The sequence below is a fragment of the Lepidochelys olivacea genome, assembly GCF_965140295.1.
Source record: "Lepidochelys olivacea isolate rLepOli2 genome assembly, chromosome: 6".
In the NCBI taxonomy this organism is placed as follows: domain Eukaryota; kingdom Metazoa; phylum Chordata; order Testudines; family Cheloniidae; genus Lepidochelys; species Lepidochelys olivacea.
Window position 1 is genome coordinate 7920906 of NC_140416.1, and position 17946 is coordinate 7938851.

At 58.6% G+C, this 17946-nt stretch overlaps 1 protein-coding gene across 1 annotated transcript; it reads left to right on the forward strand.

Annotated features, from left to right (window-relative positions):
* The first annotated feature begins 5084 nt into the window (after window positions 1-5084).
* Window positions 5085-12208, forward strand: LOC311522111 (aldehyde dehydrogenase family 3 member B1-like). The gene is made up of 10 exons (XM_084631074.1): window positions 5085-5167; window positions 5979-6141; window positions 7244-7354; window positions 7574-7694; window positions 7951-8036; window positions 8379-8460; window positions 8854-9240; window positions 9476-9642; window positions 10476-10575; window positions 11285-12208. Exons 1-10 carry the CDS (start codon window positions 5121-5123, stop codon window positions 11476-11478), a joined length of 1458 nt encoding a protein of 485 aa, XP_084487200.1. The 5' UTR covers window positions 5085-5120; the 3' UTR covers window positions 11479-12208.
* The last annotated feature ends 5738 nt before the right edge of the window (window positions 12209-17946 follow it).

The window sequence follows — 17946 nt, forward strand, 5'->3', positions numbered from 1 at the left end:
GCAGTGTGAGGGGAGTGGGGTTCGCAGGGTCCCAGGGGTGGTGGTGTGAGGGTGGTTCCCAGGGAGTACTGGTCCCCAGGTTCCTGCGTGTCAGTGAGGCGGCATGGTCCAGCTGTGCCCAGCTCTCTGGGGTGCTCACAGTGCCCCCTGGCAATCACCCCCATCTCCGAGGCACTGCCCTGCTCTACACTTTGCACCCCGCTTTGTGTTTCCACAGAGGTGGGGAGCCGTCCCGCCCTCTCTGCTGTGCCCCAATTGGCTGCCACCCACCCACGAGCACTGCTGGAGTGAAGCACTGAGCAAACAACACTGCCAAGAGGGCTGAGTCGGAGGAAATCCCTGCGAGAAGCCAGCAAGGTGCTGAGCTCCCACCTCAACAGCACCCAACCCTGGAGTGCATGGGCAGTGCCTCAGGTACAGGTCCCTCGCTGAGCCACTCCAATGGGGTGTCCAGCCTGGAACAGGGCCTTTCCCTTCTAGGGGGTGCCTGCTCCAATCCAGTCCTAGGGAGGGCAGGCTTGCTCAGGTGTGTGTGGTGGGGATGGGACATGGGGTCTTTCCCCTCTAGGAAGTGCCAGCTCCTATTTGGTCCCAGGGTTGAGGGCAGGCTGGCTCAGGGGGTCAGAGAATAGGCAGGGGGCCTTTCCCCCCTAGGGAGTGCTGGCTCTGATCCAGGCCCAGGGCAGGAATGAGTTGGAGTCAGTGCTGTCCGATATCTCCTGGTGGCCCCGTGTGGACAGCGTTGGGGTCTGTAGGCTGGATCCAGCTCACTAGGTGGCTAATGCAGTAAGTGCAAATAGCACCTTGTGGGGAAGTGTCAGCATGGCTGGGCCCTGGGCAGCTTCCTGCCCCCTTGCCCCAGGAGGTTCCAGCCCTTCTGCTGTCTGGTGAGTGAGAGGAGCCTGGAGAGGCTTGTGGTAAGGCACTGGGCGCTGTGCCCAGCCCTGGGCTGGCGGCCTGAGGACCAGCTAAAGCCCTGTACCTGGGCTGGGCTGTGCCTCTTCACCATGGCAGCAGGTACACATGTGGGCCAGGGCTATTATCCCTGATGTACTGATGGGAAGCAGTGCCCTGAGAGATCCAGGGCTGGCAGGGATCCCAGAAGGGAACCCAGTTCTCCTGAGTCTCACCCCGTGCCTGAACAACAGGGCCAGCCCCTTCCTGGCTCTGTGCCTCAGTTTTGTCCATGGAAGGGGACAAAATTTCACTGCTCCTCCCACCAGGGTGGCAGAAAGGCTGGATCCACCAGGGATGCAAGGGCCAGAGCCCAGTGCAGGGATGCCCAAGGCACGGGGGGCAGAAATGGGCTCTGGGTGGGCCCTGTACAGATCCCTGGGGGACACCACTATTTACCTCTGTCCATTCTGAAAACTGACCATTTATTCCTACCCTTCGTTTCCAATCTTTTAACCAGTTACCAATCCATGAGAGGACCTTCCCTCTTATCCCATGACTGCTTGTTTTGCTTAAGAGCCTTTGATGAGGGACCTTGTCAAAGGCTTTCTGAAAGTCCAAGTACACTATATCCACTGGATCCCCCTTGTCCACCTGCTTGTTGACCCCCTCAGAGAATTCTAGTAGATTGGTGAGGCATGATTTCCCTTTACTAAAACCATGTTGACTCTTCCCCAACACATCATGTTCATCCAGGAGTCTGATGATTCTGTTCTTCACTACAGTTTCAACCAATTTGCCTGGTACTGAAGTCAGGCTTACCTGCCTGTAATTGCCAGGATCACCTCTGAATCCCTTTTTAAAAATTGGCATCACATTAGCTATCCTCTGATCATCTGGTACAGCAGCTAAGTTAAACGATAGGTTACACACTGCAATTAGGTTACATATTGCAGGGTGGGGGAAGCTTACCCCACTGCAAATCCCCTCAGACTCAGGACTGGGTCCCATGAGGACCAGCCCTGGGACAGGGGAGAGGAGCTGGCAGTCAGATGGCTGAGTCCCATGGGTCCCAGCTGCTCTCCTTGGGCCTGTTCTTCCTGCTGCCCGAGCTGTATGCAGAGATCTGAGCCAGTTGCCCAGGGGCTCCTAGACCCACACGTCTCCTCTCACTGCTCAGACCTGCCTGGGGTGGGTCGCACCCATTCCTTGGAGAAGCTGTTGGGCTCATCCCTTCCCTGGGCTGCCCCCAGGCAGAGAGGCTGCCTGGCAGCTCTGACAGGTTTGGCCAGTTACAAGTGCCTGGGAACGTGAGTGGGCGTGGGGCTGGGTGACAGACTCCTGCTCCCAGCCCTGGCATGTACCCAGGAAGGGGCTGGCGTTCACTGTGCATCCCAGACTAAGCTTTGGGGTCTCCGCTCCCCTCTGCTGGCCACACCATGTTCACAGGCTTAGGGCTCTGCTCCTGCGCCCTCCAGCCAGGGGCGTCGGCCCTGGCACTTGGGTAGTGGTGCCTCCCGCTTTCAGAGCCAGAGGCCATGGGTTCAAGCCTCTATTTACAATAGTTCCAATATGCTAATCCTGAGACCGAATCCCATCTCCCCGGGCTGCCACTGCCCTGTACCCCATAGGTACCCCTAAACACCCTACTGAATCTGGTGAGGGCCACAGACCGAGCGGTGCTCTGTGCTCCTCCGTGCCCACCCCTGCCCTCCGCTGGGATAGGCTGCATCCCCCTTGGAGCTGGGCACTGCTGAGTGCTGTGCCAGTGACCTCCTTCCTCACTGGCTGCAGGACTTCCAAGGCCCCGTACACCGCGCCCCTGAAGCCTAAATAACCCCATACTCCTCATCGATGTTGGAGCGACTGACAGAGTCACTGCAGAAGCCAGGCGTCTGAAGGCAGCTGTTCTCCTGCTGGATGGCAAACACAGGAGAGAAGTTGTGGGGTACAGGGGGTGCCGGGTGGGGTGTGGCCTATCTTGGCTGCAGCCTGGGGCACCCTTCTCCCTGGGGTGGGATAGGAAGTGACCCCTTGAACAGCAGTTGGGGAAATCAGGATAGGCCTGACTCCCTGCAAAGCTTCTCGTAACCCAGTAGTCGCTCCAGGCTCCCAGGAGCCGGTGAGGCAGGGAAGCAGGGTTCCCAGCATTGGTAGGCCCACTCCAGGGCTGCGTCGTCACCCCTGAGCTGTGTACATGCAAGGAACCCATTTCTCCTCCTGGAGATAACCCCATTGCTCCAGCCCCTAGGACAGAGAGAGTCCCCACCTGTCCAGGTGGGCTGCATCAGGGTCTCTTGGTTAAGGGAACTCACAGCACGCATGGCCACCCTTAGCTCTGCCTGGTTGCTGTACCCATCGCGGGGGCTTTCCTCAGTCCATCCACAGTAAATCCTTCACATCCTCAGCTCCAGCAGGGCACCCACCCCGCCCCACCCCACACACACACACGCCAGGTGCAGCATTTGTGGGGCATTTCCCTTTGCAGCTGAAAACATTATCGTCCCTTTGGCCCCAGCTAGGGTAACCAGATAGCAACTGTGAAAAACTGGGACGGGGGGTGGGGGGTAATAGGCACCTATATAAAAAAAAGTCTCCAGAATGGGACTGTCCCTTTAAAAACGGGACATCTGGTCACCCTAGCCCCAGCCGTTCATTCAGGCCTTACCAGGCTGTTTCCATTAGAAGCAGAAATGGGGGCTACGTGTCAGGGCTGTTCTTTGGTGCAATCCCATTTCTGCCCAAAGAATGCAGCCAGAGTCCGGTCCCCTGTGCCCAGCAAAGAAACAGGAGGCAGGTCCCTTGCTCAGAAATCCAAGGCTGCCCCTCCAGAGAGCTCCCTGCCCAAAGGCAGCCCAGTCTCTGCTTCCTCCAGGGCCCCACTCTCTGCTGCATCTCTTGCAGCCTGGCTGCTTTTTCACACACAACAAATCAGTATCCCCCCTTTGCCCACCCCCCACATTTGCAATCAATCCCAGGAAAGCTCCTTAGCTTGTGATTAGCTTTGCCATGAGGTTCATTGCCTTGGACAGTGGCTTCCTGGTGTTTCCAGCTACCACTACACAAAGGGACATTTAATGGCTCCATTCCTTTGGCCTGAATGACAGGTGCTTAGCACAGCCATTGACTTTAACCAGTTCTTTGACTTTCTATAGATCAAAGACACGTTTGTTGAAAGCCACCAACACCTTCCAGGGTCACAACATGGACACAAACAGAGACACCCCAGGGAAGGCGCCCACAGGCAAGACGGACTCCAAAGCTGCTGGGTGAGGGGCTGAGTGCCGAGAGACACCAAGCTCTGTGGGTCACCTCAGCTGTGGGGTGCAGAGCCCAGTGGGTGGGCTAGCAGGTTTAAGACTTGGGGCAGCCAGACCCCCCCACCACCACACAAAGGGGGCCCAGGCCAAGCCCTGCTGACTGAAGCAGGGTTAGGGCCTAGGAGGGCAGTGGCAGCGCTGGGCTCTTGCGCTAAGCCACCAGTCCCTGCCCCTCCGAGCATCTTACTGGGGAGAGCACCCAATAGCAGAGTCTCCTCCCAACCAAACCAACACCCAGCACAGGCCAGGCAAGCCCATCCTCACACTGACAGCAGGGAGCCACAGGCCAGTAGGGTCACACCTGTGCGGGACACTGATGGGAGGATAAATCTGTGCTCTGAACAACTGCAGGACAGAGCTGGGATAGAACCCAGGAGTCCTGGCTCTCAGCTGCCCCCAGCCTCTAACCACTAGACCCCACTGCCCTCCCCAAGCCAGGAAAGGACACCAGAGCCCTAGCCCCCAGTCCCTGTCACCAGTCTAACCACTAGACCCCACTCCCCAAGTGAGGCTACAACCCAGGAGTCCTGGCTCCCAGACCCCAGCTCTAACCCAGCAGACCTGCCTCTCCCCTACCCCCCTCCCAGAGCAGGGATGGAACCCAAGAGTCCTGGCTCCCAGCCCCCCACTCTAACCCAGCAGACCTGCCCGTCCCCTGCTCTGACCCCCACTCCCCTCCCAGAGCAGGGAAAGAACCCAGGAGTCCTGGCTCCCAGCCCCCGCCAGCGCTCACGGCTCTAGGTCTCTGCCCTGCCCCAGGAGGCGGGGGGCGGAGCCGTGGCCGCGTCACCCGGCAGGAAATCACAGCGCGTGAAGGGCCACAAGATCCCACCCCTGGTTCAGCCCCGCCCCAGCCCAGCCAATCACCTTCCTCCGCCGGAGGGCCGGTGCCCAATCGTCATCAGCATGGCGGGAAGGGGGCGGGGCTGTGCCAATCCCAACAGCCGCGATAGGTACGTGGTACGGGGGGGATCCGGACCCGGGGGCGGGGCCTGTTGCAGGGGCGAGGTGAACAGGTGCTGGGGGCGGGGCCTGCTGCGGGGGCGAGGTGAACAGGTGCTGGGGGCGGGGCCTGCTGCGGGGGCGAGATGAACAGGTGCTGGGGGCGGGGCCTGCTGCGGGGGCGAGATGAACAGGTGCTGGGGGCGGGGCCTGCTGCGGGGGCGAGATGAACAGGTGCTGGGGGCGGGGCCTGCTGCGGGGGCAGGGTGATCAGGCGGTGAGGCCGGGGCTTGCTTCATGGGGCGGTAGGGGGCAGAAGAGGGTTGTGGGATTGTGTCCAAGTTGTCGCTGCCACCCCCCGTCCCCCGCGTCCCTGATTTCACTAAAATTCCCAACCTTTGGGCCCCTCTGGGGCTGGACCACTCCACTCCCCATTTGCACCCCCCCGAAGGGGGCAGACCCCCCCCCACTGCCTGTGCCCCCCCCCGACAGGGGTCAGGGTTGGGGACTGTGGGGATGGGCATGGTCAGAGGCTCAGAGGCCGTGGGGATGGGCAGGGACTGCAGGGGGAGAGGGGTTAGGGGATCAGAGGCCTTGGGGATGGACAGGGAGTGGGGATTAGGGGATCAGAGAGTATGGGGATATGTAGCGGGTGCAGAGGGAGGGGAGTTAGAGGCTCAGATGCCGTGGGAATGGGCAGGGGGAAGGATCAGTGGCCGTGAAGGTGGGTGGGGGTCAGCGGCTGTGTGGATGAGAGTTGGGGATGGGCGGGGGGGACTCTGGGTCCTCCCAGGACAGGCTGACCTACCCCCTCCCAACCAGCATGAACCCCTATGTGGGTTTGGTGAGCAGCCTGCGCGCTGCGTGGCTCACGGGGAAGACGCGCACCGCTGAGCACCGGGTCTCCCAGCTGGAGGCGCTGGGCCGCTTCCTGGATGACAAGAAGCAGCCTATCCTGGATGCCATGGCCTCGGACATGCGCAAGGTGAGCCGGGTGGGGCTAAGCCCAGCGCAGGGCAAGTGGGGGGCAGGTCTCCCTGTAGGGAAGGGTTGGAGGGGGAATGGGGATCTCCCTGGGGATCCCCCACAGCGCAGTTAGCAGGGGGTGCACTGGGGCCTCATCTGCCCAGGTTTCTGGCCCACCCTCCTACCCGCAGGAGCCGAGGGCTGTGGGTTGTGCATTACGCGAGGTGACTGCAGCATGTGGTCCCCTCTCTTCTCCCCTGGGGGCAGGACTGTGTGTGTGCAGGTGGGGGTGTTTTGGTAGGGTCTAGTTAAATGTCCTTGTTGCTCTGGGTTCTGTCAGTGAAGGCCACTGGGAGCAGCACCTGGCCCTTGGAGGGGAAGGCTGGGATGAACCGTAGTTCCCAGGACAGTTCGTTCCCTGGGCTGTGACTGGCCCCGGAGGAGGCTCTGTCTCCTGCACAGACCAGCTTTGCCTGGTGGCAGAGAGTCCCCCTGGCCCAAGGAGTGGAGCTGTCAACGCCGGTCCCCCTCCCTGGGCTTTAGGCTCTGTTAGATACGCCGGGCCCAGGCCATGGAGCGCTGAGACGCGCCTGACCCAGCCCTGGTCTCTCTTGTCCATGGGGCGCCAGTGCAGGGCGAGATTATGGGGTGAGGGCTCCTGTGGTGCTGAGGAGATGTGCTACGGTGACTTGCCCCAGCTGGCATTTCCTGCGGGCGGGACGGCTCTGTGCCGAGGCCTGTCGCGTTGCTTGGGGCCAGCTGGGAGGTGACAAAGGCAAGAAGATCTGAGGCCAGGGATCGCCTACCGGCATGGGTCAGCATCTCCTGGCTGCCCGGAGCTGGCAGAAGGCCTCATGCGCCCAGGTGGCTGTGTGAGAGTCTGGTGTTGGCGCAGAGTCCAGGCACCACTGGCCCGGGGACCGCACTGACCCATGAGGGGTCCTTTTGCCAGGGGAGATGGCACTGCATCTGCCCCCAACCCCGTGAGCTTCCCCCAGCTGGTCCTATCCCTGCCCCACACCGCCCCCAGGGTCAGTAGTGGTGGATGGGCAGAGCTGTGTATCTGGTGGGGGGGTCCCTGATGGGTAGGGGTTGAAGATAACGCTGCTGTATGCCCCCAGCCCCGCTTGGAAGCGGAGCTCTCTGAGGTCATGCTGGTCAAGAACGAGGTCAACTACGCGCTCAACAACCTGTCCAGCTGGATGAAGGACGAGTTTGTGGTGAAGAATCTGGTAATGGGGAGATGCGCCCCCGGGGCTGAGCTGCGGGGATAGGGGAGGAAACACACCCACAGGTCGAGGCCTGCAGCGGGTGGGAACAAGCATCCAGGGCTGAACTGGGACGTGCCCCCATGACCGTGCTAGGACTCCTATCCCCATGGGCGAGTTCAGTCCCCCCCTGGACCTGGGACCTGTTCTGCCCAGGTCCTGATGCCGAGGCCTCCCCTGCAGGTTACTCAGCTCGACACGGCCTTCATCCGGAAGGAGCCCCACGGCGTGGTGCTGATCATCGGGCCCTGGAACTACCCCTTGCACCTCATCCTGGTGCCCCTGGTTGGGGCCATCGCTGCTGGTGAGTCAGGGACCTAAAACTCCAAAGCCTGGAACCTGCCCCAGGCAAAGAGGGCCCACCCCCAGCATGGTGCCCAAGTGCTCCAAGGCAGGGCTCCTGACCCAGAGCCTTGCCCCAGCACCAAATGAGGCTCCTGGTGTTTTCTTGGGGGGCATATCCTTGCAGTGCTCCCCAGTGGTGGGTCGGGGTGCTGCGGCAAGGCCCTGGGGAGGGGAGGTGTCTGTGCTGCTTAGTGACGTCCCCCCTGCCCCACCAGGGAACTGTGTCATCATCAAACCCTCCGAAATCAGCAGCAGCACTGAGAAGCTCGTGGCTGAGGTGCTGCCCAGTTACCTGGACAAGGTAAGGAGCTGCCCCCTCCCCTGGCACCATGCCCATTTGTTCCCCAGGCGCTGAGCCACTTCTTCATGCCTAGCACCGTGCCCAGTCCCCTGCCCCAGCCTCCCACACCCAGCTATCCTCTGTGCTCCCCAATACCTCGACCACTGCATCCCCGCACCCACTGAGCTGCTCCCCAGTGCCCCCCTTCCCCCCCAATGCCCCATCAGTGCTGGTAGCCAGAGTGACGGGGACAGGGCCACAGGGAGCAGAGAGGGGAAACAGTACAGTAATGGGCAGGAGTGGGGCAGAGTAAAGGAGGCAGGATGAGGATCACCCCAAACACCCTCCCCTCTCCGATTGCAGGACTGCTTTGCTGTGGTGACTGGGGGCCCCGTGGAGACCACCCAGCTGCTGGAGAACAAGTTTGACTACATCTTCTTCACTGGTATGTCCTGAGTGGCCCAGCCCTTCCCATGGTTCCCTCCCCTTCCACACCAGAGGGCACTGTCCAGCCCCCCCCTACACACGTCCTCTGCCTACCCTCTCCCAGGGAGCTCCCCCCAGAGCCCATTGCCAGGGCCCACACTTGGGGCCTGGCCAGTGGCTCTGGGCCCCTCGGGGTTGTCCTGACTGGGCCAAGAGGAGGCTCTCCAGGGCTGGGATCCCAGCTGAGTGACTCTCCGAGCCCTGAGGCCCCTGAAGACTGGGCCTGGGAGTGACTGGAGCTCCCAGCCAGATGCAGGGTCCTTCCTCCTCCTGGGTGAGGCCGAGGCTGCCTGCATCCTCGGGTGGAAGAGTGGCAGGTCTGTGCCCTGACGCGTCTCCCCAACCCCCACAGGCAACCCCCAAGTGGGCAAGATCGTGATGGCAGCTGCGGCCACGCACCTGACGCCGTTGACGCTGGAGCTGGGGGGCAAGAACCCCTGCTACGTGGCTGACGAGAGCGACATGCAGAATGTGGCCAACCGGCTGGTCTGGGGGCGCTGCTTCAACGCGGGGCAGACCTGCGTCGCGCCCGACTACGTACTGTGCAGTGCGGAGACGCAGGAGAAGCTGCTGCCCGCCCTGCGCCACGCCATCACCCAGTTCTTCGGCCCCGACCCCCGGGAGTCGCCCGACTTCGCCCGCATCATCAGTGACAAGCAGTTCCAGCGCATCCGGGCCCTGCTGGGCAGCGGGCGCGTGGCCATCGGGGGGCAGACGGACGAGAAGGAGCGCTACATCGGTGAGGGCCCTGGCCAGGGTACGGGGCTCTGGGGGACCTATTGCCAGGGAGCTGGGTTCTGGCCTGCGGATCCAGGGGAGCCCTGATGGTGGAGAAATGAGTGCTGGGAGCTCTGGTGGCAGGGCAGGGCCTGTGGGGAGCTCCGGTGCCAGGGCAGGGCTGGATGAGGGCAGACCCATGGCAGATGAGGGCTGCCATGTGCCCCTGTGCAGTGAGTGATGCCCCCTCCCCACAGCCCCCACGGTGCTGGTGGACGTGCAGCCATCGGAGCCTGCCATGCAGGAGGAGATCTTCGGGCCTGTCCTGCCCATCGTCACTGTGCCCAACGTGGACGAAGCCATCGCCTTCATCAACAGCCGGGAGCGGCCGCTGGTCGTGTACGTCTTCGCCGCTGACAGCAAGGTGCGGGGCAGGGATCTAGGGTTAGTTCTGCCTGAGGACTCATGCTGGAACCGGCCTTTCACCCATTTACTGCTGGGCCAGTGCAACCCCCCGCCCCGACCCTGGGGCCAGTCTCCACAGGAAAATGGCTCTGCTTTGCACCCCAGGTCAGCCGCCCCCCATGTGGACACTCTTGGCTGGGTTCAGGAGCAGATGCACTGGACTTAGCTCCAGTAGATTGGGAATAGGCCAAAGCTGAATCGCTGTGAAGCGGAGTGAAAGCGTCCAGATGGGGGTGGTACTGTGAGACTGTACGACTGACATGAAACCAGCCCAGGTCTCTGTCAGCCGTGAGGACACAACTGGGGCCCTTCAGGGGTCCGCACAAGGCCCCAGCCGCAGAGTCACCCTCTGGGCATCATGAGCACAGTGCGTGGCACTGGCTGGTGGGTGGCAGAGGCTGCCCTGGTACCTGTAGCCCCCTTGCTTCTGTGTCGGACGGTCTGACTGTCCTGGGAGAACACGTGGGGCACCACCCTGGTGGGAGAAGTGGGGAGGAGTGTGGCTGTTACAAGGCGAGGGCTGAACTGCACCTGCCTGGGCAGTGATGTAACCGCATGGCGAGGGCAAGGGGGCAGGAGAGGACGGGCTGGAGAACATGGCTGGGCTGGGTAGGAATTGGAGAGACGGCCCCAGTGTCCCAGACCCTGCCCCGGGCCTGGTCGCCCTTCCCAGAGGGAAGCAGCTGTGTGGGAGGGGCTCCTGGCCAGCTGATGGGGTGGCACCCACCCCCAGCTGCCCCAGTATCAGGCAGGAATGGGGCTCCCTCACTCCCCATCTCTGCTTCCCCCCAGCTGGTGCACCGGGTGCTGGAGCGGACGAGCAGCGGTGGTTTTGGTGCCAACGACCCCATAATGCAAATGACGCTGCTCTCACTGCCCTTTGGTGGGATTGGTACGTCTGGGCCCCCAGCCTGCCCCTGTTCCCTGCCCCCCAGCCTGGGGCCGAGCCTCTGGGGGGCTGCTAGATGCACAGCCTGGGGAAGGGGCCTGTCTGCCATGGGGCTCCTGGAACAGGCTGTGGCACGTCGGGGCCTGGCTCTAATCAGCTCCAGCCATCACAGCCCGGAGCCGTGCAGCCTCCCACTGCTGACCCAGCTGCCTCCAGATATCCGGGCTGGGAGCAGGGCCCAGCGTCTCTGCCCAGGGCATGGTGCATACACTGGGCCTTGGCTGGGGCACTGGGACTGCACAGAGCGGCCCACGGACACGCTGCTTGGCTGCATCTCCTCCGATGTGACCAGGGCCTGCAGCTATGCCATGGCTGAGCTGCGCTGTATGGGCAGGGCCTTGTGGGCTGGGATCATACTGTGTGTGTGGTGGGGGCTCAGCCCCGTGACTGAGCCACGCTGTGTGGGCAGGGCTCCGTGGTCAGGGATCATACCGTGGGGGTGTGTGTGTGTGTGTGGCTGGGCCCCGTGACCGTACCGTGGGGGGGGGGATGTGTGTGGCTGGGCCCCATGACTGAGCCACGCTGCGTAGGCAGGGCCCAGTGGGCAGGGATCATACTGTGGGCAGGGCCCAGTGGGCTGGGATCGTACTGTGAGGGTGAGCGCGGCTGGGCCCTGGCATGTGCCCATGTCCGAGCTCTGCTCTATTTCTAGGGAACAGTGGGCTGGGCTCGTACCACGGCAAGTTCAGCTTTGACACCTTCTCTCACCACCGCGCCTGCCTCCTGCGCAGCATGGGCCTGGAGACCATGAACTCCCTGCGCTACCCACCCTACAGTGAGCGCAAAATGGGGCTGCTATCTTCTGCCTCCGAGATCAAGCGCAAGGGTACCTGCGCCCTGCTGTGACGGGAGTGTCGGGCCCACCCAGCCCAGCCGCCCAACACCGTACAACCCACAGGCTGCCTGACTGCCATGGGGGGAGAAGGCCTGGCTGACCTTAGGAGGGCCCCTCCAAAGGGGCTAAATAGTCTTCGTCTGACTCCTTCATCTTCCTGGGGAGAGGGGCACAGCTTCCTCCATCCCATCTCTGGGAGCTCCTGCCCCTCCTAGCCCAGCCTCTTGCTTCCCCATCTCCAGCTGCTTGGGTAGTAGGGAGAGAGCTTCCCCTGTGTCTCCGAGCTGCCCCTACCCCACTGCCCCCATGGAGACAGATGCTGGGAGGGGGGAAATGCCAAGGGGGCTGCCTAGGAATGACCCCTCCAGGCCAGGTGTCTGCCCCACCATGTAGGCCCTGTAATCCAAGTGGTGCCCTCCCACACTGGTGCCCCCCCAGGCTGCTGCTGTGTTGCCCAGGAAGGGCAGTGCCATCCTCTCAGTGCATGTTTGGGGAGGGTAGGTGTCCCGGAGCCGAAGGACCCTGCTCCAAGGGGGACGAGGGCCACAGGGGCAGCAAGGGCAGCTAGCAACCCAGCCTGCTCTCAGGGAATCACTCCTGCCTCAGACATGCCCGCTGTGCTGGCCTATCCTCATTCTCCCATCATGCTCTGTGCTCTCTGCCCATCGCTGCCTTTGCCCCCTGCTCTGTGCTTCGCCCTGTGTAGATTTTGGTTTAGTAAAGACTCAGCGTTGAACTCGCCTGCCTGGTCCTGCAGGTCCTTCGCCCTCCCTGGCTCTGGCTTGGCGGGCAGCATAGGCGGGGCTGGGGTGAGGGCACCAGAGAGGGGACTAGGCACAGCAGCCAGCAGGGCCAGCGTCACCCCCTGGTCTTCTCCCTGCTGCCAAGGAGCAGCTTGTGGGAGAAAGAAAGACAGGGAGCAACAGCTAGCATGGGGGAGCGGGGGGAGCCTTGCGAGTTGGGATTGAGGGGCACTAGCAGGCAGGGCTGGTGCAGCAGAGGTCTGTGGGTCAGCATTGAGGGCACTGGCATAGCTGGGGGTAGGAGGAGCCTAGGGATGGGCCAGCAGGGAGCTGAGGGTCAGGATTGAGGGCTATTGGAAGAGCTGTAGGGGGAGCCCAAGGCTGGGATAAGAGGGGGCTATGGGTGGCCCCAGTGGGCTAAATTTAAAGTGTGCATTAATTTTCAAGTGGCCCAAGGCAGCTCTTCTGTTCTTCCCCATGGCCACAGCTCAGTGCCTCTGGGGCCAGGCACTCGAGGGCGAAGCCCCTGAGAGCTGGCTGTGGGCTCTCTGGGCAGTGGGAGTGTGAAATTCCTTAGCAGGGCCAGCTGCAAACCAAGGTTCCTCATGGCAGAGCTGGGAGTAGCCCCCGGGTGCCCAGGGGGACAGACTGGGTGGCTGAGCCCTGCAGCGCAGACTGACTGTGCCACATCGCTGTCTGCGTACGCGCAGACGTAGCCCCTCGGCCACACATACCTCCTTGGGCCCGAAACAAAACCCACGCCCATGAGCCCTGGCAAACAGCGAATCCCACGGGCCAAGGCTGGGTCCCCTCTGCTGTGGTTGACCCGCACAGCCTTTGTTCTCATAGCTGGGGCTGAGGGGCCCAGGTTCAAAGGCTGCTTAGGAGACCCCCTCCCGTTTTAGTGCACATGAAGGAGTTTGTGTTGTTCCAGTTTCCTTTTCAGCTCACCTGTGGAATTGGCCCAGCGAGAAGAAGAGGGACTGACCCGCCAGGAACTGCTCCTACAGCCGCTGGGCCAGGGTATTCCACTTCAGATGGGCACGTGTCCTCATGCACAGTGGTAGTGTCCAGTGGGGCCATGACCGTGCTCCATAGATGAGGACACAAAGTGCCTCACCCATCCCGCTGCCTAGCTAAAAAAAGCTCCCATCACCTCACCCATCCATAGGTGCCAATTCCTGCTCGCACCAGTGGGTGCTCGACGCCCCTCTGCCCCCAGCCCTGCCCTGCCGCCCCTGCCTTGACCCCATTCCAACCCCTTCCCCAAAGTCCTCGCCCCCTCCCTGCCCCTATTCCGACTCCTTCCTGAAATCCCCGGCTCAGTCCCACCTCCTCCCCTGAGCATGCCACGTTCCTGCTCCTCTCTGCTCCCTCCCGGAGCTTGCTATGCTGCCAAACAACTGTTTGGTGGCAGCAAGCGCTGGGAAATAGGCGGAGGAGCAGGGATGCGGCACACTCGGAGGATGGGGGGGGGCGGGGAGGGGCTCTTGGCTGCCAGTGCCTGCAGAGCACCCACTAATTTTTCCCTGTGGGTGCTCCAGCCCTGGAGCACCCACAGAGTCCGTGCCTATGCACCCATCCCCCTCCACCCAGGCTGACAACCCCCATTGCCTCACCCATCCTGCCTTGTCTAGCCACAACCACATCCCAGTCCTTGTCCCCCCTTAAAAACCATTCTGAATGAGATTTAGGAATTGTTTAAAAACATTTCATTAGATATCCAAAGAAGTCACAATCCAGAAGAAAGACCACACTGGCAAAAAAAACCAACCTAACTTAGAGGGAAGTGAAGTCAGTAATAGAAAATATATATATAAGAAATGGAAGACAAGGCAGTTTGATAGTAATGGATAGAAATCAGAAGCTAGGAATAGTAGAAAAATGATAAGGGAAGCAAGAGGACTCAAGGAAAAATCCATTGCCAGCAGAGTTAAGGACAATACATTTTAAAAATGTACTAGAAAACAAAAGAATCATAACATGGTATCAGTCTATTGCTAGTTAGAAATAGAATTGTCAATAATAATGCCAGAAAAAACAAAAGTGTTATATAAATATTTCAGTTCTGTATTTGGGAAAAAGCTGTATGATGTAGTTGTATCATATGATGACTCTTTTCATTACACTAGTATCTCAGCAGGATTTTAAACAGCAGCTACCAAACTTAGACATTTTTAAATCAGCAGGCCTGGATAACTTCCATCCAAGAGTTTTACAAGAGCTGGCCAAGAGAACTGCTGGACCATTAATGATATTCAATACATCTCAGAAAATTGGGGATGTCCCAGAAGACTGGAAGAAAGTTAATGTTGTGCCAATAATTAAACTGGATAACCTGGGTAATTATAGGCCTGTCAGCCTTACATTAATCCTGGACAAGATAATGAAGCAGCTGATATAGTAACCCATTAATAAAGAATAAAAAGAGGACAATGTAATAACTGCCCATCAACATGGGATTATGGAAAATAGATCCTGTCAAACCGCCTCATATCTCTTATGGGATTACAAGTTTAGCTGATAAAGGTAATAGTATTGATGTAATAGACTTCTGTAAGGCATTTCACTTGGTATCACATTTTGATTAAAAACTAGCATAATACAAAATTAACTTGTCACACACTAAATGGATTAAAAACTGGCTAAATGCCATATCTCAAAATGTAATTATAAATGGGAAACTGTCATTGAACAAGTGTGTTTCGGGGGAGGGGGAGGGTGTCACCCAGGGTTCAGTTTTTGGCCCTATGCTATTTAACATTTTAATCAACAACCTGGAAGAAAACAAAATAATTGCTGATAAAGTTTGCAGATGATGCAAAGATTAGGGAAGTGGTAAATACTGGAGATTACAGGTCACTGATACAGGGTTCAAGCAAACCATATTCATTTGAATATGGCTAAACATAAATGTATACATCTAGGAACCAAGAATATTGGCCACACCTACAGGATGGGGAACTCTATCCTGGGAAGCAGTGACTCTGTGAAAGACTTGGGGGTTGTGATGGATAATCAGCTGAACATGAGCTCCCAGTGCAAGACTGCAGCCAAAAGGGCTAATGCGATCCTGGGATGCATAAACAGGGGAATCTGGAGTAGGGGAGAGGTGATTTTACCTGTATATTTGGCACTGGTGCAACTACTGCTGGAATGCTGTGTCCAGTTCTGCTGCCGTTATGGGGTTTGCCAGTCACCACTAGGGGCACCTCCTGCTGGCTGCTCTGGGGCTCAGCTCTTTCAGCCTGGTGCCCTCTTCTTGCTGTTCCTTGGCCTGCTGTCTTGCTCTGGGGCCCCTCTCTTGCTCCTCAGAAGCTGCAGCGCCTCGTCTCCATGGCTTAGCCCTCCAGCCAAGTCACAATGGTCCTCCTCTTCCGAGGTTCTACAAAGTCCTCCACAGCCTCCCAGGCATGCTGTAGCCAGACAGCCAGCCCCCCCCCCCCTCAGACCAGCATTGCTGGAAACAAGGAGGAAGCAGGAACAGGGCACTTAACATATATTCCAGCACAGCCTTTGAAGCTGTGAAAGCACAGGTGTGCTGCTACAATGTGCCTCTGGGAACAGATACAACGATTAAGCTCACAGCAGGCAGAGGCCCTGTGACAGACATGGCTCTTAGCCCCAACTAAATAGCGTGATGCACACACACCAACATCCTAGGTGGGAAAATATTTACCCTGATAAAAGAAATGTCCAGTAGTCGAAACTTATTGTTTCTCTCCCTTGCAAGTGTAAACTTCTCTTGTGAAAGCTGGCGTCACCCCGACAGACCAGCCTCAATTTGGCATAAGAAAGGAGAAAGAGAATAAAGGAGTACAGAGGTATAAGTAGGGGACCTACAGCACCATGATTTTTGAGTGCTTTTCACTATCTATCTGCTGGTCAGATAAGTGACAGCCTCCCAAGGCTTCTGCAGCTAAGAGGGTCCCTACGCCTTGTCCCTTATTCGTCTTTCCACGGAATTAAGTGACCGATCCTGGCTTGGCACCGCTGGAATCGAGAGATGCAAGGAGGGTAAGAAGCACCCACACCTGATCTCCTATCTTTAGTGTACACATATTTTGAAATAGAGCTCTATACTTTGTTTTCTTTCTTTGGGATTGTGGCTTCAGTTTTGTAACTTGTTTGTGTGTGTAACATCTCTACATTTAAATAAGTAGGCACTAGCAATTTTGTAACCACATGATTAGAATCTAGCTTAATAAATTTTGGTAACCATTTATGCATAAGCCTGACTTGTTTTCTCTGGTTTACTGTAAAGCAGCCAACACAATTAAAGAACCTCAGCCGTTTTGGCTCTAAAGCCTGGCCATTAGGTGAGAGTACTAAGAGCCTAGCGTTGAGTTGTGCTGCCTCCACGGGGCAAACTCTTGGGGCACCTGTCAGTCAATCCTGGCTGCCCGCTGCGAAGGAGCTCTGAGCTCTAGCAGTTAAAGTCACGGGTGTGGAGAGGCTCTTAGTGCTGCCATTGGGGCACCTGTCAGTCAGTATTGACTGCCCGCTGCAAAGGAGCTCTGAGCTCTAGCAGTTAAAGTCACGGGTGGTTAGGACCTTGGGGCATCCGTCAGCCTAGCCCGGGCTGCCCGCCGCAAAGGGACAGTGCGTCCTAGCAGTTAAAGTCACGGATGGTATAAACGGGCATAGCTGGCACCTCACCAAACATCCTTGGCCGTCGGCTAACACATGCGCCCTCAGTGACTGGGATGAACAGTCCCAGACGGTCTTCACGATCACTGCCCGGATCGTGCCAGTCCTTCAGGGACTGTAGGGGAACCCAGGCCCACCCTCTATGCTGGGTTCTGGTCCAGGGGTCCTGTCTCCAGCAGCCAAGCTCTGTACTACCCCAAACCTTCCTGCCTCACCCCTAGAGTACTCCCTACCGTGCATGTCCCAGGCTTGCATTGTCCACCCTAGCTAGACCCCTATGTCCTCCTGGTCTACTAGCCAAACCTTCCTCTTGGGGCCAATACCCCTTTCTCTCCTTATCCCAGGGACAGCGACTGCAGTTCTCCTCCCTGCAGCCTCTTTCTGCCACCAGCCGCCTGGTTTTATAGACGCCTCTCCTGTTCCACCACAGGTGAGCTTCCCTTACTTAGGGCTCTCCTCTCAGCCTAAATGGTACGGTAAGGAGGGTCAGCTCCCAAGGCTCACACTCCCCCACTCTTCTCGCAGAGGTAATTGCTACCCCAAACACCCCTTTCGTGGAAAGACGAAGGAAAGAGCAGGCAGCCATTGGTTCCAAGCGTGGACCCCTCGACCCTGATAATAGTAGATTTAAATTCCAAGGAAGGATTGAATCCGCCACCTAGGGAGATAGTCTGTCCAGACCCTTTAAGTACCCAACGGACATGCAATTGGAGAATCCTGAGTGACCTGCACTTGGTGGCTGGAAAACAGAAATAGCTGCTAGTGAGCTCTGACAGAACTAACAGCCAGGCCGTGTTATTTCCAGCAGAACAAACAGTCCAGAACATGTTTTTATTCTGAGATCACGAGGAGAACTGCGTCCAATTTCACAGGTAAATTATCTAGGCAGAAGGCTTTCTGCTATTTAGGAGAATGTTTTGCATGTTCTCTGAACAGTCGGCCTCCTGCGGAGTCAACCATGGAGTGTCCATAGCGTGTGATGAAGAGCTGCTGGGTTGGGATGCAGCAGGCGACCATGCTCTTGTGAGGTCAGGTCTAGTTCTGGAGGCAGTGTCAAGGGAGGTCTGGCGGACAGGGTCAGCAGAG